Source organism: Marmota flaviventris, chromosome 4 (assembly GCF_047511675.1).
Source record: "Marmota flaviventris isolate mMarFla1 chromosome 4, mMarFla1.hap1, whole genome shotgun sequence".
Lineage (NCBI taxonomy): Eukaryota > Metazoa > Chordata > Mammalia > Rodentia > Sciuridae > Marmota > Marmota flaviventris.
Window position 1 is genome coordinate 40,280,365 of NC_092501.1, and position 26,936 is coordinate 40,307,300.

The following is a 26,936-nucleotide window of genomic DNA, read 5'->3' on the forward strand; positions in this document are numbered from 1 at the left end:
TGTGACTAAAGACAATAGGCCCTTTGATATTTCACTTTAAAATTACATTGATACTGGATGGGGAAAGGGAAATTTGGCATCTATAATTTTTATTTAGGGAAACAAACTAATAAACCAGAATCAGCAATTAATAACAGAATTTAGTCAGGGTCCTTTAGAGGGGGTAAGCTCTCTGTGAAGTAGGTCAGGACACGACCTATCATGCTGCATGTAGGGCCTGGCCGCCATTCTCCTTCCCAAGCATCAACCCTTCCCTTCTGTGCTGTATATTGACACATAATGTTCCCAAGGGCTCTTGGCACATTTGCCTCTTCCTCTGTCCTGTTGCAATTTTCCAAATAATCCTTTTGTAGTTTCTCAATGACTTTGCCTTGATTCATGGAATCATTTGTTGCTATTTTCCATGGTTTACTATTACTTAATAGAGTGCATAATAAATGTTGATCTCTCAAGGATGACTCAGGTGAAGATTACCAGTGTTCTATTAGGGCATGAGATTCCCCACCTAACATTGTTTCTGTCTCCAACACTGCGTTCCCAAAGGTCAGGAGGGCCAGCTGTCTTCTAACAGTAAATCCCACCTGGTTACTGCCCACCAGTAAATTCCTGTTTGGGAGGCATTCTGCACTGCTGAAACTGGCCTAGTCAACATGTGTATAGGTAATTGGGCATGGCTAGCTTGTTTGTATTTTCTTGTGAAAATTTCCTCTGAATCTTTATGTTATTTTAATAGTGCTCACTGCCAAGACACTCATCCAGTGGCCGGGACTGTGGCTGTTTATGTGGGGCTGCTATGCTTCAGAAGGCAGTTACGTTATTCATAAGCCTCCCCTCTTACACACTCATGTCTTCCCACTGAATGCTCATTAGACACCCTTCAAGCAACCAAAAGGGCTTTTATATTTTGTGTGACTTTTAAACCACAGATCTCAGTTATCCTTTAACACTTCAAAAGACATGTCTGAAAATGTAAAATGCTAATTTTTTCTGCCTAAAGCCTATCAATTTTCAGATCTATATACTCTTCCCTGTGGATGAGGGGAAATGAACTCTGCATGTTAACAGGAGTAAAGAAGCCAGATTTTTTTTTAGTTATCATTTTAGAGCTATGATATATAATCACATTTTATATCACTCACTTTTCTATTTTATATAGTCTTCACTGTCTTGATAAAGTTACAAAAAGTACTGTAATAAAATACTAAGCCGCTAAATTAAAAAAACAACATTACATTCTACATCAATTTTTGCCTGCTATCATTGTTGAAATTAAACCATCTGGATTTTAAAATAAGGATGTAAACTTCCGTTCTAAAATGTGACTAAAGACAATAGGCCCTTTGATATTTCACTTTAAAATTACATTGATATTGGATGGGGAAAGGGAAATTTGGCATCTATAATTTTTATTTAGGGAAACATAGTAACAAACCAGCATCAGCAATTAATAATTATACAATGCTTACCAAGTTTGTGCACATTTAACCTTAACTCTGTGAGATAGGCTTTACCTTCATTTAACAGAAAAACTAAACAAAGAAAGGTTAAGAAACTTGTCAAGTCACATAAGAAATAAGGGTTAAGAAGCTGCAATAGCAAAATAGAGACAGACGAGGTACAAGTACTATTAGCAAATGCCTATGTTGCTGTTTTGAACAAATAAATCCCTATTAAAATGGTGTTCATGTGGTTTAGTTGGAAAAAGCAGACCAATTACCATCTGGCTGAAACCTTTATTATTTCAGAAATAAGCATCCTATATACTTTGAGATGGTTAAAATAGTTATTTCTGGATTACTGTAATAAATATTTCTCAAAAACAGCAATCATGTCAATAATCATACATATTTCTTTCCATTCATTAAAGACTTCCAAAAATAACTCTTGTATCAAAAAACTTATAATCACAAAAAAAAGCTAAGTAGTGGTTTATGCAGGACAGAAAGAAAACTGCTAGTGGACACTAACGAAGCACTTTCCCTACTATAAGTCTGATTCATGTGTTTCACAAACACTACTTTTGCTTTGCTTGTTAAGTGCTTATTAGTCTCAGAGGGAATGCAAGAAACCAACAGTTTTATGAGAAAACTGCTTTCATAATCTCTAGTGTAAGCAACAGACTTTTCTGAAAAAGGCTCCTGAGTTTGAAGAGATAAGCAATTATAAACACATCTTTTGTGTACTTAAAAAAAAAAAAAGCATCAAGTTTCATGTTATGAATAAATATTTTATCTTGAAACAAAAGATTCAAAAGTAAAACTCACATAATTCTATCAGGAATTCTCCTTACGATTAACACTCTGGATTGCCCTAACAATGAGAAGCCAATCATTATATCCACAATGTAAAGACAGCAATGAGAAGCAGAGCAGATTTAATCACCTCTGTTTCACAGACACATGGGAAAATAGCAACTGTTCCAAATACCTAGATGACTCTTACTGGCTTCCCATGATCACATAGCTAAGACATATGAGTATTCAACAAAAGACTGCAGATGACCTTTTACTTCTCTCTGGTCTCTATACCAAAACCCATATTTTCAACATTCTGCATCCCCCCCAAATATACAGGCAAACATGAGTTTGCTAACTTAACCCAATAAACTTAAAAGCTTAAATTCTTATAACACAAACCTTAGATTTCATATTTTGTTATAGTATTTTAAAAATGAAAATTGGAAATGTATATGCTTATTTGAAAGAGAACTATTGAATTTATTCTCTAGAAGAAAAAGCAAACCTGAAGGATCACATTACTGGAACATTTTAAACATGTTGACAACATATGTTCCTAACTTCTAAACATCACGGAAAGCTGCTTGTACAAACTATGTGACAAATATGTGCTGTTAAACAAGCAAGACATCTGATTCAGTAGCGAAGCCAGAAGCTGTTACTTCACTTCTTTCTGTTGCCTCCAGATGCTAGCATACTTGTAACTCGCATAAATATATTTAGTGTATCCATGTAGATTCCCAACATCCTAGGAAAGAAAATTATGCCCATTATAAATGATGCAATTCTAAAGCTTTTTTAATATGTAAAAGAAAAAGCAATATTTATTATCTGTTCTAAATACATGAAATAGAAATTTGTTAAAAATATGATGTTTAATTGCCAACAGAAGCCCTAAATTAGGAAATACAAGGTTTCCTTGTAATATACCAATCTTTTAAAATATTATAGGCAGTTTTTAAAACCGTTAGTCTATTCTCTGACCATCTGCTAGGAGTACAGCTTACTGCAAAATAGGCTGGGTGACAGACAATGAAATAATCAAGACAAAACCAAAAAAACACCTTTATTTTAAAAACTTGCTAGACACAAGTCTAGCATTTTAAAATATAACACACCTACCCTAATCCCCTAAGGAAAACTGCTCCAATCTGTAAGCTTTACAGCAACAATTTTTAAACCACTACATTAAGTTTTATTTTTAGATACAGAAAAACAAATTACTTTAAGAATGTGACAGACTTCATGAAATTCTAGAAATTTTTTTAAAATAAAATAAACTAGTTTGGTAGAATCCAAAGGGGGAAAAAGAGAATATATAATACTAAATGTCAACAAAAGTTCAATATCTTCAAAATACAACCTGTATGATGAAGAATATCTAATTTTTAGAATGATACTCATCCTTTAAAAATTCCAAGTCGATTATGTATTTTCCAAAAATATGTGATTAATATTTACCTTTTCTTTAGTTCTAAAGTCTGTCAAATATATACTATCCAAAAAACTGATGAAGAGCTCATTGTTGCACCCTAAGCCTAATTAACAAAAACAGGTAAAATACTTTGAATTGGACGAGTATATAGATATTACACTTAGTTGCAAAATGATTAGTTTTTTGGATACACACACAGTTTATTAAGAGACAGGAAATAAAACTGCAACAGAAATAAAATGGTAAAATTTGATAAAGTCATTGATGTTGGCTGAACCGTGTTTCGTCAAAAGATATGTTGAAGCCCAATCCTGGTACCTGTGAACATGACCTTTTTTGGAAATATGGTCTTTGAAGATGTAACCAAGATATAAGTTATGATGAGACCATACTGGAGTAGGATAGGCCTTTACTCTAAATATGACTGGTTGTCTTTTAAGAAGAGACAATGAGAGACATTTAGGGAGAATGCCAGTCAAGTTCAGTGATTGGAGTGATGTATCTACAAAAGTCAAGAAATGCCAACGGTTGCCAGTGTAACAAAAAGCTAAGAGAGGCATGGAACAGATTCTCCCTTAGAGGCCTCAAAAGGTACCAACCTTAATTTCATACTTCTGGCCTCTGGAACTGTAAGAGAATAAATTTTTGTTGTTTAAGTTATCAGCTTGTGATATTTCGTTATGGTACTACTCTAAGAAACTAACAAAGCCATAAACAAAAGAGACAAAAAAACCCCCCAAAACACCATAACAGTAACAATGGTAAAGACTACTTACGAATTGATGGGATCATATTTTTGAAATCCATATGCTGGTACTAGTTCTGCACGCTTGATTACTTTTTGAGTATCATACAGAAGGAACATGCTGAAAAGAACTAATCCACCATACATGGCCACTGAGTACAGAGTGGCACCAGCCACAGTGGTAGGTGGAAGAAACATAGACCCTGAAACCAAAATTTAAAGATAAATTAATTAATTAATTAATTAAATAATAAAATAAATTAAGATTTGTTAAAAAAGGAATTTATTATAACTGGACTAATAATTTAATTACTCAAATATCTTTGGTATACTGAACAATAAGACAAGTGAGTATATGTTCTAATGTTACTTATACTTGTTCAAAAATCCATGGCATTCATTCCTCCAATGGGTCTCCTGCCCATATCATAGGAAGATTCCTGTATCAGAGCAATTTTCATGTTCTCTAAATCATTTTAGATTTTATCTTATAAAATCAATAAGATTTTTTTTTTACATAAATGAAACCCAACCAAATTAGCATAAACTTTTAAAACAATTTTTAAAGAATGACTCTTAATTATAATATTTGAGTGTTTCGTATTTCAGGACATAAGAACCAAGTACTAAAAATGATAAGCATAGCAGCTTACCCAGTGAGGAAACAAAGACGAGACCCAGGCCTACTCCCAGGGGTGCTCCCATGTTCAGAAACTTCTCACTGGGGGCACACATGGCCACAGTGGAGAGGCCTCCCACAATGCCAGCTGTGTACCATGCAGCTCTAATAAGGAGAGGTCCCCCTAATATCGTCAGAGGAGCTACTACTGCACCCATCACACCTGGAGGAAGAGCAAGTTTTTGTTAAGTATTTACTAAATAACCACCAAAGAACAAATGCCATATTGAATGTACTATCTTAAAATATTGTGCCTTTGTTTTAAGCAATATTATAAAAAGCTTTCCCTTTAGATAATACTACCCTCCAAATTCCACAACCCACACCTGTGGCTATCCAAATTCTATTATTACATTAACATTATTTCCTAGTCAGTGACAACCTATAACAAACATTAACCTAACTTTATAAAAATTCCAAGTAGCTCACTATTTGGATCTAAACCCACTATCAGTTTTTTACAAAATTATAGATTCAAGAATTAAAGTAAAAAGGCTTAAAACAAAAATGAAAACTAGTGCTGCCAAAAGGGAATACAGTAAAATAAGAGCAAGAGTGTTATGATGGAAAGTGGAAAATACAGGAACTTACAGGACAGTGTTATTATTTGTGTACTAGAGAATGCTATCACAGCTTATAAAAATTATTTTAGATGTCAGATATTTATAAACATCTTCATAAAAATTATAGTGGAAAGCATTATTAATTTAAAGAACAAAGGTGATGCAAATGTAATTCGTTAATTGAGAAAAAAAGTCCTGGATAAGGCATTAGTCAAGTGCTGAGTAGAAGTTACCCTTTTGTTAAATGTAGTTTATCTTACATAGAACAGGCAAGTGCTACCTATCTTCATGCTGAATTTTCAAAACTAGCGTGTCTCTTGGGCAAGAGCACCACTTTTAGATCAAGTAATAAGGTATGAATAAGTAATAAGGCATACTGGATTTCATGATGATGGCTAATTTAAAAACACCTTTTGTTCTAGGAAAGATAACTGGATAAAAATTTCGACCTGTGACATTTCTCTTAGGATTCCCATCAGTTTTGTAATTGGCAACAAACATTTTAGCAACTTTCTATACCTTCAATTTTTCCCTTTTTCTAAAAATACCAGACAAAAGGGGATCTCAGAAGATATGTATCAGATTTGAAATCCTCCTGACACTGGATACGATACACAAAGGTAAATCTATGCACATACTAGACTGCTACAGGAAATTAATACTGGGGTGGCTTAAAGTCTTAGTACCAGAAACAACCTTTCAAAGCAAAGGTTAAGCAATAATGTAACCAGTAATGACTACAGAAAATTTTATTTTCTACATATACCATTTCACTAACTTATGTTAGTTGTGTTGACATTTACAACAATCATTTACAACTGTGAAGAGCCACTTTAAAAGGGCACAGTTTTCAAGGTTGTTCAGTAACAATTTAAAAACAGAACATACCAGAATGTAGCAACCAAGCAAGATGTTTTGGGCCTGGGCTTTGCTCATATGATATGGAGTGTACCAGCATTCCAGCTCCAATCATGGCTGCAAAGGTTGCACCAATTGTCTAAAATATATTGAAGAAAAAACACACAAAGAAACACCAGATCTTTAAATAAAAATAAAGATGTTTATAAATATCTGACACCATAAGTTTCAAATACAATTAGGCACTTCTAATAAACCAGTTTTTATAAAGGATAAATGGCATTCTATATTTTCCCAGCACATTAAGGCAATGGTTTATTTCAGTTTTGGTTAAGTTAGGAGAAATGCCTCCTCCTGCTATATATGAGGTTCTGCAGCTTCAAGTATACAAGTGGAGAATGGACTGGCACCAACATCTTTTAACAATTAACAAAATTCTTTCAAAAACCACAGAATAATTATTTTTGATTAAAATATATATTCTAATATAACACAAATAGCATGTGAAATATACATGTCTCTATCTTTATAAATGCATATATTTACTATGCAACATACATGTCTGTTTATATACACACACACACACACACATATATATATATATACACATTTCCTTGAAATAATTTTTAAAAGAGTCTGAAAAACTGAAGGTGAATGTCATAACATGTGGAAAACAATGAGATATAAGACCCCACATTTCTGTACCTGCAGGTTTGTGGCTGAATTTGTCACCATTCCTTTTCTTTGCCTATCTTAGGTGATTTCCAAGGTTGTAACATTTAAATGTTGTGTTATGACAAGAAGAAACGTGTGTGATAGGAATAAGAGTGAGTCCATTTTCAAGGAACTTAAGGCAGAGATTGCAAACATGCGTCTTTGGATAAAATCAGACAGCAGATATGCTTTGTTTGATCAACTATTCCTAAAATCTAAATGTTTTTAGATGCCTATAATCCCATGGGCCATACCAGGCCTCCTTATTCATCTGTATTGTCTGTCTAACCCAAGGGCATCAGAATTTTCAGCCTACGATATAAAGTACAGGTAAGCAGAACAGCTGTTTTTTCAGAGGACCAAAAAACCCCAATTAATGAAGAAAATTTTCCGATGGAGAGACAATTACCAAAAACTTCACGCTGCCTCCATGCATAACATTTTCAGGGTTTTTACTAAAATTACATTTATTTTCTTCAGAGGTCCTTCATGATTCAGTCTCATTTTTTGCCTTTTACCTTTCTACATTCTACATTCCAGGTACACTGACTGGTGTCTACTGGGCCTACGTACACCTCCTTGCTATAAGGCTGAGTTTCTGAACTTGAGTTTTTTCTATTAGGCACTTTGACTGCCCTAAAGCAGTGCCAGATGCCTCTCTATTCCAAAGCACTTGGGGCAAACTCACTTTATCTCATCTCCAAAAGGCTACATCTTCATTACTGTAGCACCTGTGTTTGATTTGCCCAACGATTTTACTTAATTATCCTTGAAAGCAGAGTAGAATAATCTTTTGACCAAAGAGGGTTGAGGGTACAGCTGCAGCTCAAAACTTCTGTAAGTCTTATTTTAAGGCCTAAAATTTTATGTACATTTAAATATTTTGTGTTTTATTACAAAAGTATTGTTTTAAATTATTCACCTTTGATTCAAACTGACATTGCTGGTGAGACTAACCATGTTCACTGTGCATTCATGAACCTCTAGGCTGAGAGATTCATGATATGCATGATCCTAGACTATGTTAAGTGTCCAAATGGTAATGATACCATAAATAGTTCTCTTCTTAGAAAGTAGAATATAATGGAACTACCACAAATCTGAAAGTTAGATGGATTTGGGTTCCTGACGGAGGGAACTGGTTAAGTACTACATAACCTCTCTCATCTCTTCCCTTAGTTTCATTTACTGTTGTAGTTAAGGTTGTTATCCTACGTTTCAGAGGTTATAAAGGCAAAGTTGGTATACCTGTTTCAGGTCTCTTCCACATCAATTCTGAAGATTCAAATACAAACCATATTTTTGCTTTTTTAGTCTCTTGAATGGCCTTCAATGGCTTAGGTAATCACCTTAGCTTAGAAATCAAACGTACTCTTTCTAACCATGTCTTCTTTACACTCCACACCTTAAACACATGAAACTTTACTCTTACTGGGATTGTAAGCCCCTTTTCAAATTAGATTTTCCTATCTCTTCTTTATTCAAGTTGTTTGGTAAAGCTGGATTACACTTAGCCTTTTTCTAAAAATCAAATAAATATGTTAACTTTCAATAGCTCTGATGAAATGTCTCTTTCACAGAACTGCTCTAAGAGTCCAAGATAGATACAGTCTTTCTATTAACTTTTGTGCTTTCTACTTTTTATTACATATCCCATACCATGGAGTCCAGTTCAGCTTATACTAAATAGTGTGAAGAGGCCCCCATCTGAAATCTTATTTTGGTGTGTATAAAAATCCAAGCGTTCAAGAAATATTCAATGAACATAAAATCTTACATAAGGCCAAGAAGCTTAGGAATAACAGTGGCAGCACTATCCTACTCTTAATAGCACAGAATGCTTTATACTCAACAAAGAATAGCAGCTAAGAATGTACTTCCTTATTAATCTCAGCTGTACTAAAGAGTCATATAATCATTTGAACTACAACTTTCCTAAAACTGTATACTTCCATTTACTACCCCAGTATAATTCATCTAATCTTTTGATCTTTACACTCACAAGAAAAATAAAAGCTGACTTACCACCCAAGAGCCTCTCATCATGAAGTTCATAAGAGCAGGCGTTCTAGACACTGCCAAGGCAGACAAAGTAGTTAAACCAATACTTCCTGCTAAGTACATATAGGTAGAATGAATTCTATCCTTCACATACTGAGGCCAAATTCTGTAAGAAACATGACATAGTTAGTTAGGGATATGAATTCTGGTTGAATCATTCACTGGCTCAGTGACATTAGGATAAATCACTTTAATATTCTCAATTGTATTCACTTCACTTATCATGGAAAGTAATTATGTATAACTTGAAGTTACTATAAAGATTAAAAAATATAAAACATAAACTTTTGGCACACCTAAAAAGCAACATATTTTCTCTTTGCTTAAACATGTATAGCCTTGGTAAAAGATGTTTACTTGGATTTGAATACATATAGGCAAAAAAAGCAAAAAGTGATTCTATTTTTATTCATGTATATACATAGATGAAGACTGGATACAAAACATTCCACTAGTGACTAAAGGTTAAAGATTAAAGAATGAGAATTGGAATCTTTATGGAAGGTTTCTGGGATCATCTGGGAACAAATTTACTCACATAGCCTTTTCAATAGCTCCAATCTCATTAGACATTCCCAAGCCATAGTAGCACAATGCTCCAAGACCAACAGCAGCTCCTCCAGCAACAAACCACCTTCCCATCTGATCAACTGCAGAACACAGGAGAAAATATAAGTTAATACTGTCATGTCTCAACTATACTAAAGTGCTGGAGGTAAAGCCTTCTTGAAATTTATTAGGGGGGTATCAATGATATACTGTATTTCTTCATAATAGCTAGAATTATCTTGTGTGGACATATAGAAATGTTCTCAAGGTCAGGAGACCATACTGAAGAACACCGTGAAACAAAGGTGTAATAATCACTAAAAAAAAAAAAAAAAAAAGCGGGGGAGGGGGGATGAGCTAGGTGCTATAGCTCACATCTGCAATCCTAGCTACTTGGGAGGTTGAGGCAGGAGAACTTGAAATTGAGGCCAACATATTTAGAAATGGGAAAAAGCATTTTCCTATTTAGAAATGGGAGGGGGCAGATTTTATTAGCCTTCAATCTGTGAAATACTTTATTAAAAGGAGTTGGGGGGGTATGTTCTCATGGAATTTTTAGACAGTAAAAGATAAAAAGAAAATATTTATAAATAATCATCTATACTGTGTCCTAAAGTAGTATTAGCAAAGATAAAGCTTACATGGCATCTAGAAAGAGAACCAAAGAAGAAGAAAAAAAATGTAATCAGTGTTTATGCAGTACAGTCAAGGGAGAGGATGCTCTTGTTTAGAGTATCAACAATTAACTTGTCAACTCTATCTCAATGGACAAAGATGTCATAAAGAGTATCTTTCCCTTTGATTTAAATTTGTTTACTAAGAACGTTACTATGCTGTTGCTATAGAATTATGATTTGTTCTCTAGGATCAGCCTAGTAATTGACTAGGGCTTTTTCCCATTGTAATACACTGCTGTTTTATAAGACTATTTAGCACTGGGAAGATTAACAATCTAGTTATGGAATTAGCAAAGCTGAAATCCAAACTGTGAACTGAAGTGACTTTATTTAAGGTAATTCATTTCTGAAAGGTCCCAAATGGGCAGGCAGTTTGAGGTCCCTTCTTAGATAGCTAGGCTTTTCCGAATATGTATGTTTTGGGGCCATATTCTTAACATTATATGCTCAAATGAAGATTCTATATGTTAAATGAACTTCCTTAACAGACTATACCTTTAAAATTATGGCATATTAATAATCTTTTATATTTCTTCCTAAAAAAAAAAAAAGTAGAAGTAAAACTTTTCCTGGAAGAAATACATGTAACCTGGAACCACTGAATCCAATGCAAGGTACTAATGTGTTTTGGATCATTAGATCCTTGACAGAAATATGACCTTTCTTTCAGAAAATGCACATATATACAGGTTTGTAGATATTTTTAGGAAGCTATTCGTGGACTTCTTAAAACATCATATACTTCAGGTTAAAAACTAAAAACTACCACCTACTTTTAAATATTTTTTCCGCTGATGGTTCCATTGCAGCGTCTTTGAGTTCTTGGCCAGTTTTCCCACGGCGGATCCCAGTTCTTGTCCTGGTGGCATACTCCTGATACATATATATACAAAGATATATTATCCATACCCAAACAGTATGTTTAATAATAAAATAGAGGCTCTCTTTACACTAAAAACTCTATAGTTAAAAGAAATTTGATACTCTCTATAATGTAATGTCAATAATATTCAACCAAATTAAACATGGAGCAAACTGTGCTTCCTCTTCATGGTGATTCACTAATTTATTATACACTTCTTGGTTTGAGTTTCAGAATTATTTCCTTTCATAAATTACATATTTTATTTATATACCCAGAACTATTATAAATCTCAAGATGAGAATCTAGTAGTATTTTTAAAAATACAAATAAATCATTAGCCATATTCTGTTATCTGAAAAATCGGTTCAAGGAAAAAAAAGTCTTTCTCCTGAATATGAAGTCAGGGGAAGCCATGACTGCTGCTTTTGTTTTGGCTCTTTTGCAATGCTGGAACAGTTAGTCCAAGATGGAAAAATTGACTTTCTAGCTACTGTGTATTCTCCTTAATTATCTCACAGTTCAAAACTTACACTCCTACTCACTTGATTACTAGGGGAGAACTCTGTTGTAAAAGAAAATGGGCTTCTCTCTAACCTGAGAGATTTCATCAGTCTCTGAATAAGAGCTAAAATAGTATCTTTACTAATTTATTAATAAGACATTGGCTCACTGGAGGGCAGAGGCTGTAGCTCAGTGGCAGAGAGCTTGCCTAGCATGTGTGAGGCCCTGTGTTGGATCCTTAGCACCACATAAAAATAAACAAACAAAAGCATTCTGTCCATCTACAATAAAAAAAAAAGAAGATAACATTGGCTCTATGAAAATATCTCCGGGTTCTTAAGCATTTGGTTATAGGCACCACTCAAAATTTCCTTGTTGCACCTACCATGTAATTACTGATCCCTTACTATTTACTCTCAATTTTCTGAGTGAGAAACCCCAAGAGATGTAAATCAAAGAAAAGCTATAGGAGCCCTTTTTCATACATAATAAAAAAGAACCAGGATGAAAGAAAATTGATGGGGAAAACCATCTAATTAGATACATTACTGTTTTTGTATTCGCTTTTGTTTGGTAATAGGGAATGAACCCAAGGGCACTCTGTTACTGATTACATCCTCAGTCCTTTTTTTTTTTTTTTCGCCACGTGGAGATTAAAACCAGGGCCTTGTGCATATTAGGCAAGCACTGTACCATTGAGCTACAAACCCCCGCCCCATCCCCCATCCTTTTTCACTTTGAAACAGGGCCTTGCCAAGTTGCTAGGCCGGCCTCAAATTTATGATCCTCCTACCACAGCCTCTCCAGTTGCTGGAATTACAGGAGTGCACCACCTGCTGGCTATTACTATTAATTATTTTTAGTAAATCGTTACCTGTAAATCATTAAAAGCAGCAAAAAATCTCCCCAAACAAACCAACCCAAACCAATCTCAGGACATCAAGAGAAGCCAAACACTAAAAAGACAGAAAAAGACAATAGGAAAACATTCAAATTATCCTTACCCTGCTGGGTGTTAAGAGCCATTGATTCTTAGTGATGGAATTCTTCACAACAGGGGAGGCCTTGGTGAAAGCTGGATGGAAAACCCTGGAAGGTAGTGTCCGGAGACACACAAACCTTGCAGCCAGCATGGTGACACACCAGGTTTACCAAGCAGATCTAACCGCTAGTTATAAAGACAAACAAAAAACAGAAAACCCCAAACAAAATCCATTAATTAAAGTAAGGACATGGAAGAGAAAGAGCATAGAAGGAATAACTTATCTTTTAGTAGGGCAAAAAATATGGAATAAAGCAACTTCTCTAATTTTCAATGAGGAGGCCTCTGCCTGTCTCTTCTAATTTAAGAAACCTATCCCATAGAACCCAGTTTGGGATGGACCACTAAATTAGATTTTAATTCCAATTTGACCAATAATAGGATGTATGACTCTGAGAAGTTATGTGTAAGTCAAAATGGATGTCACTATTTTTAACATGATTAAAGTCTGTGATAACTTTTAAAATATGTAATTTTGACTTTATTACTTATGCCTTTCTACAACTACAATAAGGGCAATTAATCTTTAAAAGCAAACTCAGTTACTCAGGTTTTCCTCATGTTACAATGGTGATTTCAAAGAAAAGCATGCTAAAATTTTGATTGTCTTAGCTCTGAGGGAGATTACACCAGAGAAGTGTTCAATAAGAAGTCAGGTAAATGTCTTTCTGCAATGCTAAGATGATTATGACAGACAGGTAAGAATGCAACTGAGAAGTGTAAGCCAACTTGGGCTACTAGCCCATTTTTTGCCAATGATCTGTAGTGAATCTGAGGCAAGTGACCATCCTTCTGTGTCTCATTTTCTGAATCTTCAACGTAAGAAAACGTGACCAAAACAGTGTTCAGACCACATAGCTGATCCTGGGACTACACGCTTTGAAACTGTCAAGATGCATCTTAAAATGTAGACTCCTGGGTATTACATTGCTTCTAGAGGGTCTACTTCTAGAAATGAACTAGTAATATGTTTTAACTAGCCCCCGCCCCCCAAAGCTAAAAACTCTTGCTTTAGAACAGATGAATGTCTCCATCACTGCCACTGGACCTATGAATGGTGTACAACACTGGACATCTGTCCTTTGGGAAAATACCAAGACCTTCTGGTACTTGCATGCCATTACATCATCTCAACCCTTACCTTCCTCAGCCCACTGACTGGGGCAGGATGGCTTCGGTGTCCTGTAACACCCAGAGTGGGAATCCCGCTTCTACCACAGGTTAAAAGTGACCTTGAACAGGTATTAGACCTCTTAAACAAATACCTTAGCTAATTTTGTATAAAACACCACCGCCCCTTACATAAGGCATGAGCTCCAGCGCCCGGTCTTCCATCCAGTACACTAGATTCCGCTGCTAACCCGACGGAAAGCCTCCGACCTTCCAAAGTGAGCGCACACTCTACGACACCCCGCCCCCGTGTGGGTCGCTCCGTTATCTGCCAAGGCCGCGGCAGTGAGGCTCGGAGGCTGGATGACTCAGCACCTTGTTGCCAAGCGGCAGCAACCAGCAAGGGAGGCTTTTGTCCGCTGGTCGGGGACCCCAAGGCTGCCGCTCATTCATGGGGGTCACCCACAGGACGGCGACTCTGACCCGCAGCCTAGCTGTGACAGCCAATGGAGCCGCCGCCTCCAGCCCCCACCCCCCCAGACGCCCCATAAAGCGGGCTTTAAAGAGTGTTGAGAGGGTCTCAAGTCGGTTCGAAGGAGAAGTACCTCAGTTCCCGGTCACCTCCTCCACGCAGTTCCCCTTCCGGGCCTGCGAAACGTGCACACCCCACCTCCTCGCCTTCCACCCACTCCCTACTGCCTGTGCGCGCGCAGTCTCCGAGGCTCACTGAGTGACGCCACATCCGGAGAAGATGTAAATAGTACAAACAACCAATCATGAGAAAGCCTACGAAGGAAGGGTGGGCATAGTGGGGAGCCGGGGTTCCGGTTGGTGGGGCGGGACCAGTGGAGGATTGTGGTTGGAAACGTCACAGTCAGCGTCCATTTTGGGTGCGGGCTGGGAACCCCTCTCGGCCATATTTGCTCTGGGTAGTGGTGCTCTCTATTTTGTTCCAACCTTTATCCTCGTAGCTGATACAAATATTTAAAAAACCGAGTGTAATGTTACAGTCGAAAATGATTCATTCACTCTGTTCTATCCTAATGCCGCCTCTTGTGCTTTTATTGTGAGAGAAATAATCATGCCAAATGTGGTAATTTCTGACAGGAGCCAGACCATTTCTTGGGTCTGACCTAAAGAGTTAAGATTGTTGAGTCTCGAAGTTTTTTGTCTTGTTTTAAATTGCCTTGAGACAGGACTTAAAGTTTCAGTCTGTACCTGTGTAATAGGGCATATACAAGTGACTGTTCCTCCTTCCAGGGTTTTTCCGATGACTATTAAGATGCTTTCATTGAGAGTAATTCATTATGTAAAAGCCATTCCTGGTTTCTAGGGGAAGTCCCCCTTCCTTTTTTATTATTTACTTTCTCTCTCTTAACCTTAAATAAATATTTACTGGAAGCTTGCTTTGAACCAGGCTCTGGGCTATAGATGTGTACAACTGATTAAAATGCATTGGGTACCCCAGTTTGGTGAAACAAAGCCTTTGCCTTTAAGGCATTCAGTTTCTGGTGAAGACAAAATAGACAAATACAACACTTTAAGCTGGTGATAAGTACTATGAAGAAAAGGCAGGGTAAAGCACTAGAGGGATGATACTATTGATAAGGTCATTAACAACAAGAAATTTTATTACCTACTAAGCAATTGCTAATTGTGATTTATGATCATCTCCCAACCCTGTATTACTGACAAACATAAAGTTTTGCTTTTTTTTTTTTAATGTGGCTAATAAAACAATTAGACAATAACAGAGTTCTTATCTGTTACTGGAAAATGGCAGGCAAACACTAAAGAAATCTGTCACTGAAGGTACTGAACAGATTCAGCATGAGCAATTTAATCTTACTTTAGATCTTAACCGGATTTGATTAGTTAGCAACTAGGATCTCTGTTTAGCTCCTTTAGTGATATTCCTTTTCCTAGAGCTTCTGTTATCAGCAAATAGGAGGAATTTACAACACAATGTCTGAATAAACAGAATCTTGAAGTCTATGACTCAGGATTCCTTCAAAATTGCTATTCTCTTTGTAAGGGAAGAAAAATTTCTGATTTCCTATTTTCCTTTTTAAAGTATGAGGCTGTTACCACTGGCATGAAATATTTTGAAGTAGGGAAAGAAGCTGGTCCCGTTATTGGGAAGATAGCTCAGTGGCACTGTGTGTGGGGAGAGGTTCCTTTGACTCACCGACTGGGTATTGTAATCATTCCAGCAAAAGGTGATGAAACTTGGAAATAAGACAATAGAAGGACAGAGGGAAGGCTTATGACAGAGATAATGTTGCTGAGGTGAAATTTACAGGATTTTAATGACTGATAGAATATAGTTGATAAGAGTGAGGGAGATACCCTTGGTAATTTCTCTTTTCTGAATTGAGTGAAATTGGGCAGATAATTACACCATTAATTTGGAGAAAGGATAGAGGAGATAGAGATGTGGAGGATGTAGATAAGTAAAACCTGTAGGTAATGTTAAATTGTAAATCCACAGCCTCTAAGGTCTAGAATATAGGAGAGAGAAAAAGGCTCAAATCCTGAATTCTAGTGTTGAATATCACATCATAACTTTTTTTTATAGACTGTTGTTTCCTTATTCTTTACCTGCTGATTACATGGGAAGTGCTGACTTATAGTGGAGAACATTCAGAAACAAGGACAAAAGGGAATATATTTATTTTTAGTTAAAATAAATACTTTCCCTCTGCCCCACTAGACTTTTCCATCAGGAGCTGGGCTGTGAGTATGATAGAGGTAAAAAGAGAGTTTTCAAGGGATTTAAACTTTATCCTCCCCAGAAGGTCTCCCAACAAAGGGAAGGTGTTACTTCTGGAAAGGTTGGGAACATCTGTTTCTGAATGTGGAGACCAACAAACACCCACTTTTCATATATCTGCTGAGTGGTCAAAAACATAGCAGGTGGTGTTGTGGTTTGTATCTTGAATGTCTTCCAAAGGCCCATGTATTGAATGAAATCTTGTGCCCTGGAACAAGGGAAGTGGTAGAACCTTTAAGAAGTGGGTAGTCTTTAGGTCATTAAGGGTGTGCCCTGAAGAGGATTGTGATATGCTGGTCCTCTTTCTCTTTCTTATTTATTTATTTATTTTAATGCTAGCCATGAGATGAGCCAGTACCATGCTGGCACCATGATGTGCTTTCTCAGGCCCAGAGCAACAGGACTGACCAATCATGGACTGATATCCCTTAAATCCTGAGGTAAAATAAATCTTTTCTCTTTGTAAATTGATTATCTCAGATATTTGTTATAGTGGTGGAAAACTGACTAACACAGGTGAGAGGTGGGTCAAGATCTCCCCTTACTGTTTCCCCTTGGATTTGAGATTTGCTTCTAGACTATAACTGTGAACTTGTATCTGCTTGTTTTCACCCTTTAGGATGCTGACACTAGAATTATGCATGGTTGAAATGCCCACATGAGCATAATAGACCATTAGTGTGCTACAGGACAGAGCCAGCATCTGACTGGTTGGGTGAGAAACCAAACTGCCAAACTCAGAGTTTAATCGTTCCAGCCACAGAAGGAAAAAGAAGCCACCGCTGAGAAGGGGATTGCTTTCTCTGGATCATGCCCAAAGCATCACCTTGCATATGAGTGCCCTGACTGAGGGTAGAGTGGAGGCACAGAGAACAGGTCACACATTTTCCATTGAATATAAAAATCCCTCCCTCGCATTGAACATAAATCTCAAACATGACTAATGGTAATAAATTCTGAATCTGACTGACAAATTATCAGATTAGCCCAAGCTTATCAGAATGGAAAATATAGTGCTGTCCTCCTTAAGTTGACTAGTCCCTTAAGAAGCAACAATGAGTCACTTAAGGAAAAATGAAGTTCATTTTTATATTCATCCAATTGGCAGTTTTTCAATTTTTTAGCTAAGGGATTAGACTAAATGAATCTTCATATCCCGCCCTGCTCAGTGCTGCTTTGAAGATAGCATGATTTTTCAGTAAAAATATCCTTCAAGAACTCAGGATAAATAAAATCATTTTCAGGTAAATGAATTGTAAGAGAATCTGTTGCCACATGTGTGTTCTAAGAGACATGCTAAAGAAATATCTTCAGGGTAAAGGGAAATGATATCAGAGAGAAACTTGGAACTTCAGAAATAAAGAATAACAGACATGGCAAATAACTGAGTAGATATAATAGACTACTTTCTCTTTTTAAAATCTTTAAAATATATGAGTGTTAAAAGCAAAACTTGTAACACAATATTATGGGATTTTCAATGTATGTAGTTGTAATAAATATGATAGCCTGTACGTAAAAAAATGAAGGAGACCATGAAACCTATTTGGTGGCCAGGCATCTCAGTTTTTTTAAGTGATAAAATATTAAATCCAAATGGATTATAAAAGTCATTATAATACTCCCTGAAGGAACCACACCACCACCACCAAAATATACTGAAAGACCCGCCGATTCCCTGTCCAAGAAAGACGCACGAGACACTGGCTGCAAAGGCAAGAGGCGATTTATTGACACACAGGCGCCTGCGGGTGCTCAGCGAAACCTCAGCCGGAGCTTCAGTGAACTGGCACACCGGGCTTTGGGGTACAGATCTTTTATAGGGAACAAGTGGGTTAGTTCTTAGTATAGCATAACAATAGTCTTCCTGTTGGTCCTTCTGCATCCAGTCAGTCGGGTCACCTAGGGGGTAAACTTGTTTTTTTTTTTTTTATTTCCCAACTTATTGTTCTCGGGAAAACCATAGAATTGCATCCTGTCTTTCTGGTTCCTGTTTTTAAACCTGCATCCTATCCTTTTAGTTCCTGTTTTTAAACCTGCATCCTCAAGTTTGACCGTTAGGGTTATCTACATGGAGCATCTTGTGGTAGCATTGTGCAGGACTTGAAATGCTACGTGCTGCTGGAGGGGTCTTGACATGGGGGTTGTGTAAGGGAGCATCCTGCAGCTTCAGGGCACAGGGGTTAGATTTCCTAATGTTGGGCCTGGGCCCTTGGGGTCCTTCATTCCCCCCTTTTCTATATCATGGATATAATCTTATATCCATTGTCCTGCTTGCTCAGGTTCTTGGATTAAGCTTGTTTGTGACCCTGTCTGTTGTTTAAGCAACTGGTATTGTTGAGTTAGAACCATAGCCTGGATTACAGAAAGTCTTTCTTTCATAAACTGCACCAATCTATTGAGTATGCAGGGTCCAAACGTCAGGATTATCAGCAAAATAATTAAAGGACCTGCTATGGTGGATAGCAAAGTGGTTAACCATGGGGATTTGTTAAACCAATGTTCAAACCATCCTTGTTGTGCTTCAAATTCTTTTTGCCTTTTTGCCAACCTTTCAGTGACTTTCTCCATAGTTTCCCGGACAACTCCTGTATGGTCTGCGTAGAAGCAACATTGTTCCCCTAAGGCTACGCAGAGGCCACCTTCTCTTAAGAAAAGTAAATCTAAGCCTCTCCTATTTTGTAACACAACTTCTGAGAGGGAAGAGAGAGATTTTTCTAAAGCAGAGATAGATTTTGCCATAGCAATTAGGTCCTCATTCATGGCTGTTTGTAAGTGTAAGAAGTGGCTTCCTTGCATCAAGGCTGTGGTCCCCGTTCCTATGCCGGCTGCTATTCCTCCAACGCCCAACAGTAGGGCTATGGTCATGCTTATGGGCTCCCTGGGATACTGCTTTTGTCCCCCTAATCGGGCTATAACATAGTCCGATGTTTCATAAGAGATCTTGGGCCATAACTGTACCAACACACAGAAGTCGGTAGTCATGTTGAGAACAGTTGTGGAGACACAGGGGGTTAGCCCAGTGTTACAGGCCCAGTAGGTCCCTGGGGGGCCCCAGAGGTACTTAGGTGATGAGCTAATGTGGGTAAGGGTGGTATTACAGAGGGTCTGATGAGAAGAGGGCACTTTTCCTATACAGATCCCTTGTCCGGACACCTCGGTAAGTGTGAGCTTGGTGCTGGGTAGGGAGGTGCACTTAGGGTCTGGGTTGGTACTATTAGTCCATTTACCTGCAAAGGCTATTCCTTCGTAGTAGGGTGGGCTAGACGTGAGACATAGCCAACAGTCCTGGGTGCGGTTCGGGTCGGTATGGTTGAGGGCATAGAATGCCCCTCGGATCAGACCTAATAGTCGGTCCCCGGTCCCGGAGGAATTTGAGGGTTGGTAGTTTTGGGTCATATCTGAGTTACTAGGTGGTCTACTGGTGGGGACAATAATTATCTCTTGGGGTAGTTTAGGTGGGGAAGGGACTTTTTGGTCTCCTAATACAGGGTTAGGTCCTATTTGGCTGGTTGGAAGTGGGGCTTGAGTTAACTTAATCCTGAAAAAGTACCCTGGGTCATATCCAGCCAGGTACCATCGAAGACCCCATGTTCTACCGGTGAGCCAAAGTTCTGGGGAAGTTTTACCTTTTTCAGAAAAGGTGATTTTTAGGTTGCAGCTTTGGGTTTTCCCCTTGCCTGTATAATTTTTGGCCATTTGTATCAGGTCCCATTTGGAGGTGGGCTTCCAGTAGGTATCTCCTGTGGTCTCGCAGGACCAGGAGGAACAGAAGAATGAGTCTTTCCCCCCACATGTACGTGCCTGAGCTGCACTTCTACCATCTTGTGGACAAACATAGAAGCTATCTGAGGGGCAGGGGCAGGCATCCTGAATTCTATGATGGAGGCGTCTTTTTCCTTTGAGATCAAATGCTGATCCTAATTTGGTATCGCAGGGGTTGAGGTAAAGAGGGGGCCACCAAGTCCCAGGGGAATGGACAGCCGAGACGGACCAAACAGTTTCTCCATCTAGAGTGAGCACCTGCCAGGTTTGATTTCTTGGGATGTGGGGGCTAACACCCAATGTAGGGTTGATAAAGAGCAAGGCAGAAAGAATCAACAGCGAGTAAGTCTTATCTTTAGCGGATTTTGAGTGCGTTGCAGCTTCCATTCTGGGTCCGGAGAGGCGTCTGTGGACTCCTGCGGATGTGCAGCTTTCACGTGGGAAGCGTGGATCCAAGCGGTGATGCCATCTACTTTGATTGCAGTGGGAGTGGTCAGCAGGATGGTGTAAGGTCCTTTCCACGGCGGTTCGAGGTTCTTGCTCTGGTGCCTGCGTACCCAGACGGTGTCTCCGACTTTGAAGGGATGTGGCAGCGAGGGGGTTTTGAGTTCCTCCTTGTATGCTGCGGCTAGAGGCTTCCAAACCTCGTTCTGGACCAACTGCAAGGCACGCAAATGAGTCTGCATAGATGGGGTGAGGGAGGCATAAGTTTCAGTTTCATAAAAGTTAACAGCAGGTGGCGGTGCACCGTACAAAATCTCAAATGGGGTTAGCCCCTGTGGGCCTGGGGTGTTCCGGGCCCGGTATAAAGCTAAAGGTAGGAGTTGTACCCAGTCTCTAGTGCCAGTTTCAAGCATTAATTTAGTTAAAGTCTCCTTGATGGTTCTATTCATCCTTTCTACCTGTCCTGAGCTTTGGGGTCTGTAAGCACAATGTAATTTCCAATTAATCCCCAATGTATTGGCCACCATCTGACTTACCTGGGAGACGAAGGCAGGCCCATTATCTGACCCAATGGTCCCAGGTACTCCATACCTGGGAAAGATTTCTTCCAGTCATTTCTTTGCAACCACCTTAGCAGTCTCATGCCGAGTTGGGAATGCCTCTGTCCATCCAGAGAAAGTGTCAACAAAAACCAAAAGATATTTGTAGCCATACATACCAGGTTTGATTTCAGTGAAGTCTATTTCCCAATGGGTTCCGGGCTTATGGCCTTTCACCCGGATCCCTGTTCCAATTTTGATCTTACCAGCATTTACCTGGGCACATACTTGACAGTTTTCTGCTTCCTGGCGCAGAAGTTGATCCCTGTTTGGAAGATATAAAGTACCTTCCCCATGCTCTAAGAGCTCCTTCATCTTTTTAGCCCCAAGATGTGTCAGTCTGTGTAGGGACTTCACTAATTGTTTTGAATTTTTGAGGGGCATAATAGTCTTTCCTCGATATTTCCAGACATTTTTCTCGGGGTCATAGGTGGCTCCCAGTTTCTGTATGACACTTAAATCCTTGTCTTCATAGACCCAGTGTTCCTCATGGTCACCATGTTGTGATTCTGCTCGTTGGGGCAATAGAGTCGCTATCAAAAGTTGTGGTCCTAGGGCTGCTTTCTTGGCTGTTTCATCTGCTAATCTATTCCCTCTGGCCTCTGGAGTATCCCTTTTTTGATGGCCGGGACAATGCATGATACTTAACTTCTCAGGCAAAAACAAAGCTTTAAGCAAAGCTAATATTTCAGCCTTATTTTTGATCTCTTTCCCTTCTGAGGTTAGTAACCCCCGGCGCTTATAAATTTCTCCGTGTATATGAGCAGTAGCAAAGGCATATCTACTGTCGGTGTACACGTTTAGTCTTTTCCCCTCTGCCAACTTTAAAGCTTGAGTCAGAGCTATCAGTTCTGCCCGCTGAGCTGATGTTCCGCCTGGAAGTGCACTTGCCCATATTACCTCAGACTCGGTGGTGATGGCTGCTCCTGCTCGGCGTTCTCCATTGAGCAGATAACTGCTTCCATCTGTGTACCAGACCAGCTCCGCATCCTTCATCGGTTGGTCGGTGAGGTCTGGCCGGGTTCCCTGCGTCTCTGCAAGAATCTGCTGGCAGTTGTGAGGGTCTGCTTTTCCTGGGAGCGGCAGGAGGGTCGCTGGATTCAGTGTCACCATGGGACCGAACTGAATTCGGTCGGTGTCCAATAACAAAGACTGGTAATGGGTGAGTCGGGCATTTGATATCCAGCGATCAGGTGGCTGGCGAATTACAGTCTCAATGGCATTAGGGGTTAATAGGGTTAATGGCTGTCCCAAAGTCAGTTTAGTGGCATCCTTAATCAGAAGAGTCACAGCTGCGATCATCCGGAGGCATGGTGGCCATCCTGTGGCCACTGGGTCTAATTTTTTTGACAGGTAGGCTATAGGTCGCTTCCAGGTCCCCAGTTTTTGGGTTAAAACCCCTTTTGCATAGCCCTGTTTCTCGTCTACGAATAGTTCAAAGGGCTTGGTAACGTCCGGTAAGCTCAAAGCGGGGGCTGACAGAAGAGCCAATTTGATGTGATCAAATGCCAATTGATGTTCCTCAGTCCAAATAAAGGAGTTACCTTGTTTAGTCAGTAGATACAAGGGGGCTGCTATCTCAGCAAACCCAGGAATCCAGAGTCTACAGAAACCTGCAGTCCCTAGAAATTCCCGCAGTTGCTTGGGACTCTGGGGGGTTGGTATACTTGAGATAGTCTCTTTTCTGGCAGTTGTCAACCATCGTTGACCATCATAGAGTTCATAGCCCAGATAGGTAACTTTTGTCTGACAGATTTGGGCCTTTTTTGCTGATGCCCTATACCCTAACAGTCCCAAAGTTTTCAGTAATTCCTCCGTACCTGCCTGGCAATCTTCCTCGGAGGTCGCAGCTAGCAGAATGTCATCTACATATTGAAGCATGATTAGGGAAGGATGTTTTATACGGAAGTCTGCCAAATCCTGATGCAAAGCCTCATCGAAGAGTGTTGGGCTGTTTTTGAATCCTTGTGGCAGTCTCGTCCAGGTCAGTTGTCCAGAGACTCCTCCTTCGGGATCTTTCCACTCGAATGCGAAGAGAGCCTGACTTTGGGGAGACAGTCTTAGGCAGAAAAAAGCATCTTTCAGATCCAGAACAGTGTACCAAGTATGCGTAGGAGGCAGAGTGCTAAGGAGATTGTAGGGATTTGGCACTGTGGGGTGAATATCTTCTACCCTCTTGTTAACTTCTCTTAAGTCTTGGACCGGTCTGTAATCATTAGTCCCCGGCTTTTTAACTGGCAGTAATGGGGTGTTCCAGGGCGATTGGCAAGGTGTTAGAATGCCTTGGTCTAGGAGGCGTTTGAGGTGCGGCTTGATGCCCTGGTAGGCCTCCCTTGAAATAGGATATTGTTTGATATTGATGGGAGTAGCAGCGGCCTTTAGATGAATAACTATTGGGGGCCGTTGTTTTGCCATTCCCATTCCTCCAGTTTCAGCCCAGGCCTCTGGGTAGGAACTAAGCCAATAGTCCATGTCTCTCATAGATACCGAGGGTTTGTCAAAAAGTTTATATTCATCTTCCAATCTGAAAGTCAATACATGTAAGGGAGTCTGGTTTGGCCCCGTGATAGAGGCGCTCCCATCCTTAAAATAAATTTGGGCTCTCAGTTTAGTCAATAAGTCTCTTCCCAGCAGTGGATACGGACAGTCAGGCACATGTAGGAATGAATGGGAAACCTTACCTGTGGCAAGGTGTACTTCTCTCGTGGTGGTCCACCGGTAGGGTTTGCTCCCAGTGGCACCTTGGACCCATGTCGTTTTGTGGCTCATGGGTCCTGGTGTCTGTGTCAGCACCGAGTGTTGGGCTCCGGTATCCACTAGGAAGGTCACAGGTTGCTCCCCTATTTGTAGGGTTATCCGGGGCTCAGGGGGGAGCTCCTGGCCCTGACTCCCCTAATCTTCATCTAATGTTAGCAGTCGGGGAGTCCGGTTGGTATCTCTCCTGGAGTTGGGGGGCCTCTTTGGGCAGTCTTTTACCCAGTGTCCTTTTTCCTTGCAGTAGGCACATTAATCTCGGTCTACACGGGGTCTGCTTTGTTCCTTGTCCCTGTTTACTCTGTTTCCCTGGTGTCCTGCCTGAACTACGGTGGCCAATATTTTACTTAGTTCCCTATTACGCCTTCGTTCTCTTTCTCTTTCTTTCTTGTCTGATTCCTCTCTAAGCTTAAGTTCTCGTTCTTCCTGCATCTTTCTGATCTTGTCCTCTCGTTCCTCTGGAGTTTCTCTTTTGTTATATATCTTTTCGGCTTCCTTCAGTAAGTCTGCCAGAGAAAAATCTTGTAAGTTATCTAGTCTCTGCAATTTAGACCTGATATCTGGGGCGGACTGCCAAATGAAAGCCATGGATACATTTCCTTTCTGGTCCTCACTATCAGGATCAAAAGGAGTAAACCTCCGATATGCCTCTTTTAATCTTTCTAGGAATGCTGTCGGGGTTTCTTCTGCCCCTTGGGTAGTCTGTCTTACCTGAGCCAAATTGGTGGGCCGTCGCCCTGCTGTATGGAGACCCGCTATGAGTAACTGGCAATAGAGACGTAGGTGGTCCCTACCTACTTCAGTCGCATGGTCCCAGTTTGGCCGGGTTAAAGGAAAAGCTTCGTTAATCAAATTTGGGAGTTGGGTGGGACGCCCATCGTCCCCTGGCACATTTTTGCGAGCTTCCAAAAGAACTTTTTGTTTCTCCTCTGAAGTGAGGAGAATTTGCAGGAGCTGCTGGCAATCATCCCATGTTGGCTGGTGAGTTACTAGGATAGACTCAATCAAAGAGGTTAGAGCTATAGGGTCTTTAGAAAAGGAAGGGTTATGGGTTTTCCAGTTATAGAGGTCAGAGGCAGAAAAAGGCCAATACTGATATTGGCCGTTGGGGCCTCCCGTCTGTCGCAGGGGGAGAACTCTGGAGGTATCTCCTGAGGCGGTGTGATCCCGGCGTCCCCGGAGCCGTCCCACCATGGGAGATGGATCCGGGGGAGCATTGGCAACTGGGCCTTCTTGGTTCTCGTCCTCGGAGGATGCTTGATCAGGTTCAGGGGCTTGTAAGGGCTGGGGCTGATAGGGAGGAGGCTCGTCCGTCAGCAGGTCAATCAGGGCTGAGTCTTCTGGTGGTAGAACTTTCTTTGGTGTTGCCCCTGATTTAATTAAGGTCTCAGATTTGTTAAGGACAGGGTAAAGGTGAGAGGTTTGGGGAGGGGGAACTGGAATAAGGGGAGCAGAGGGTTCAAGGGGAGCAGAGGGTTCAAGGGGAGAATGGAGAGGGGGCTTGGGTAGAGAGAAAGGAGCAACCCAAGGGGGTGGGTTGGAAGCTAAGTCCTCCCAGGTGATAATGTAGGGTATCTGGTCGGGGTGTCCATGAGGACCGTGGGTGAAGATTCGGGTTTTCACCTGTAAGATAAGATCAATGTTAAAGGTCCCTTCTGCTGGCCAGCCGGTGTTGAATGCTGGCCATTCGGAAGTACAGAGAGTTTTCCACTTTTTCTTCTTAACTGCCACGGACAAGTTGTTTGCCCACTCTTGAATGTCTTGCCAATGATCTAGAGTGAGGCTCAAAGGGGTTGTTAGTGATTGTCCCATGTTATTCTCAGAGAGGAAATAGAGAGACAGACACAACGACACAAAAACGAAACCAAACAGTGAGATCGCTGCGCGGCTTCGGTGGAAACCGAAAAAATCAGATGGCCTGGGAGAAGTTTGTACTTCTCCGTCGCCTACAAAGATGGTGTAATCCTCGGAAACACCGGGGGCCCCAAAGAAATGGACCCCTCTGATCCCTGGGACGTCTCCCAGGGTGGCAGGGGAGAAGTCCGAGTTCGTCAACTCCTTCTCAAACTGCCTCAGAATACAAATTGACTACAGAACTGCCTCAGAATACTAAATGACTATGCCTAGGATCATATAGTCATACAGACGCTGCGTGGAACAAAGAACAGATAGCCAACAGGACAACAAGACAGAAAGTTTGAGCTGGCCAGCTTACCTCCCAGTGATGTCGGGAGTTCCTCGGGCAGGGATCCGGATGGGGTTACAGGAGTGCTCCTGGCTGGCTCACCAAATGAAAGACCCGCCGATTCCCTGTCCAAGAAAGACGCACGAGACACTGGCTGCAAAGGCAAGAGGCGATTTATTGACACACAGGCGCCTGCGGGTGCTCAGCGAAACCTCAGCCGGAGCTTCAGTGAACTGGCACACCGGGCTTTGGGGTACAGATCTTTTATAGGGAACAAGTGGGTTAGTTCTTAGTATAGCATAACAATAGTCTTCCTGTTGGTCCTTCTGCATCCAGTCAGTCGGGTCACCTAGGGGGTAAACTTGTTTTTTTTTTTTTTT

The 26,936-nt window shown here is 40.1% G+C and overlaps 2 protein-coding genes across 2 annotated transcripts; both read right to left on the reverse strand.

The window, feature by feature from the left end:
* Positions 1 to 1,389: 1,389 nt before the first annotated feature.
* Ghitm (growth hormone inducible transmembrane protein) lies at positions 1,390 to 14,751 on the reverse strand. Its single transcript, XM_027939911.3, has 9 exons — positions 14,642 to 14,751; positions 12,889 to 13,052; positions 11,292 to 11,391; positions 9,831 to 9,942; positions 9,257 to 9,398; positions 6,548 to 6,656; positions 5,071 to 5,259; positions 4,449 to 4,620; positions 1,390 to 2,985 (listed from the first exon to the last, which is right to left on the reverse strand). Exons 2-9 carry the CDS (start codon positions 13,015 to 13,017, stop codon positions 2,901 to 2,903), a joined length of 1,038 nt encoding a protein of 345 aa, XP_027795712.3. The 5' UTR covers positions 13,018 to 13,052; positions 14,642 to 14,751; the 3' UTR covers positions 1,390 to 2,900.
* Positions 14,752 to 24,623: 9,872 nt separating this feature from the next.
* LOC114105480 (uncharacterized) lies at positions 24,624 to 26,183 on the reverse strand. Its single transcript, XM_027952000.3, has one exon. The coding sequence runs from the start codon at positions 26,181 to 26,183 to the stop codon at positions 24,624 to 24,626; it is 1,560 nt and encodes a 519-aa protein (XP_027807801.2).
* Between the last annotated feature and the right edge of the window lie 753 nt (positions 26,184 to 26,936).

Excerpts from the sequence above, each read along its gene's own strand:
- Ghitm (XM_027939911.3), bottom strand. The coding sequence starts at position 13,017 with ATGCTGGCTGCAAGGTTTGTGTGTCTCCGGACACTACCTTCCAGGGTT. Across the intron at positions 6,657-9,256 it reads TGATGAGAGGCTCTTGGGTG|ACAATTGGTGCAACCTTTGC; the intron begins GTAAGTCAGCTT and ends AATATATTTTAG. Across the intron at positions 2,986-4,448 it reads AAATATGATCCCATCAATTC|GATGTTGGGAATCTACATGG; the intron begins GTAAGTAGTCTT and ends TTTCTTTCCTAG.
- LOC114105480 (XM_027952000.3), bottom strand. The coding sequence starts at position 26,183 with ATGGGACAATCACTAACAACCCCTTTGAGCCTCACTCTAGATCATTGG.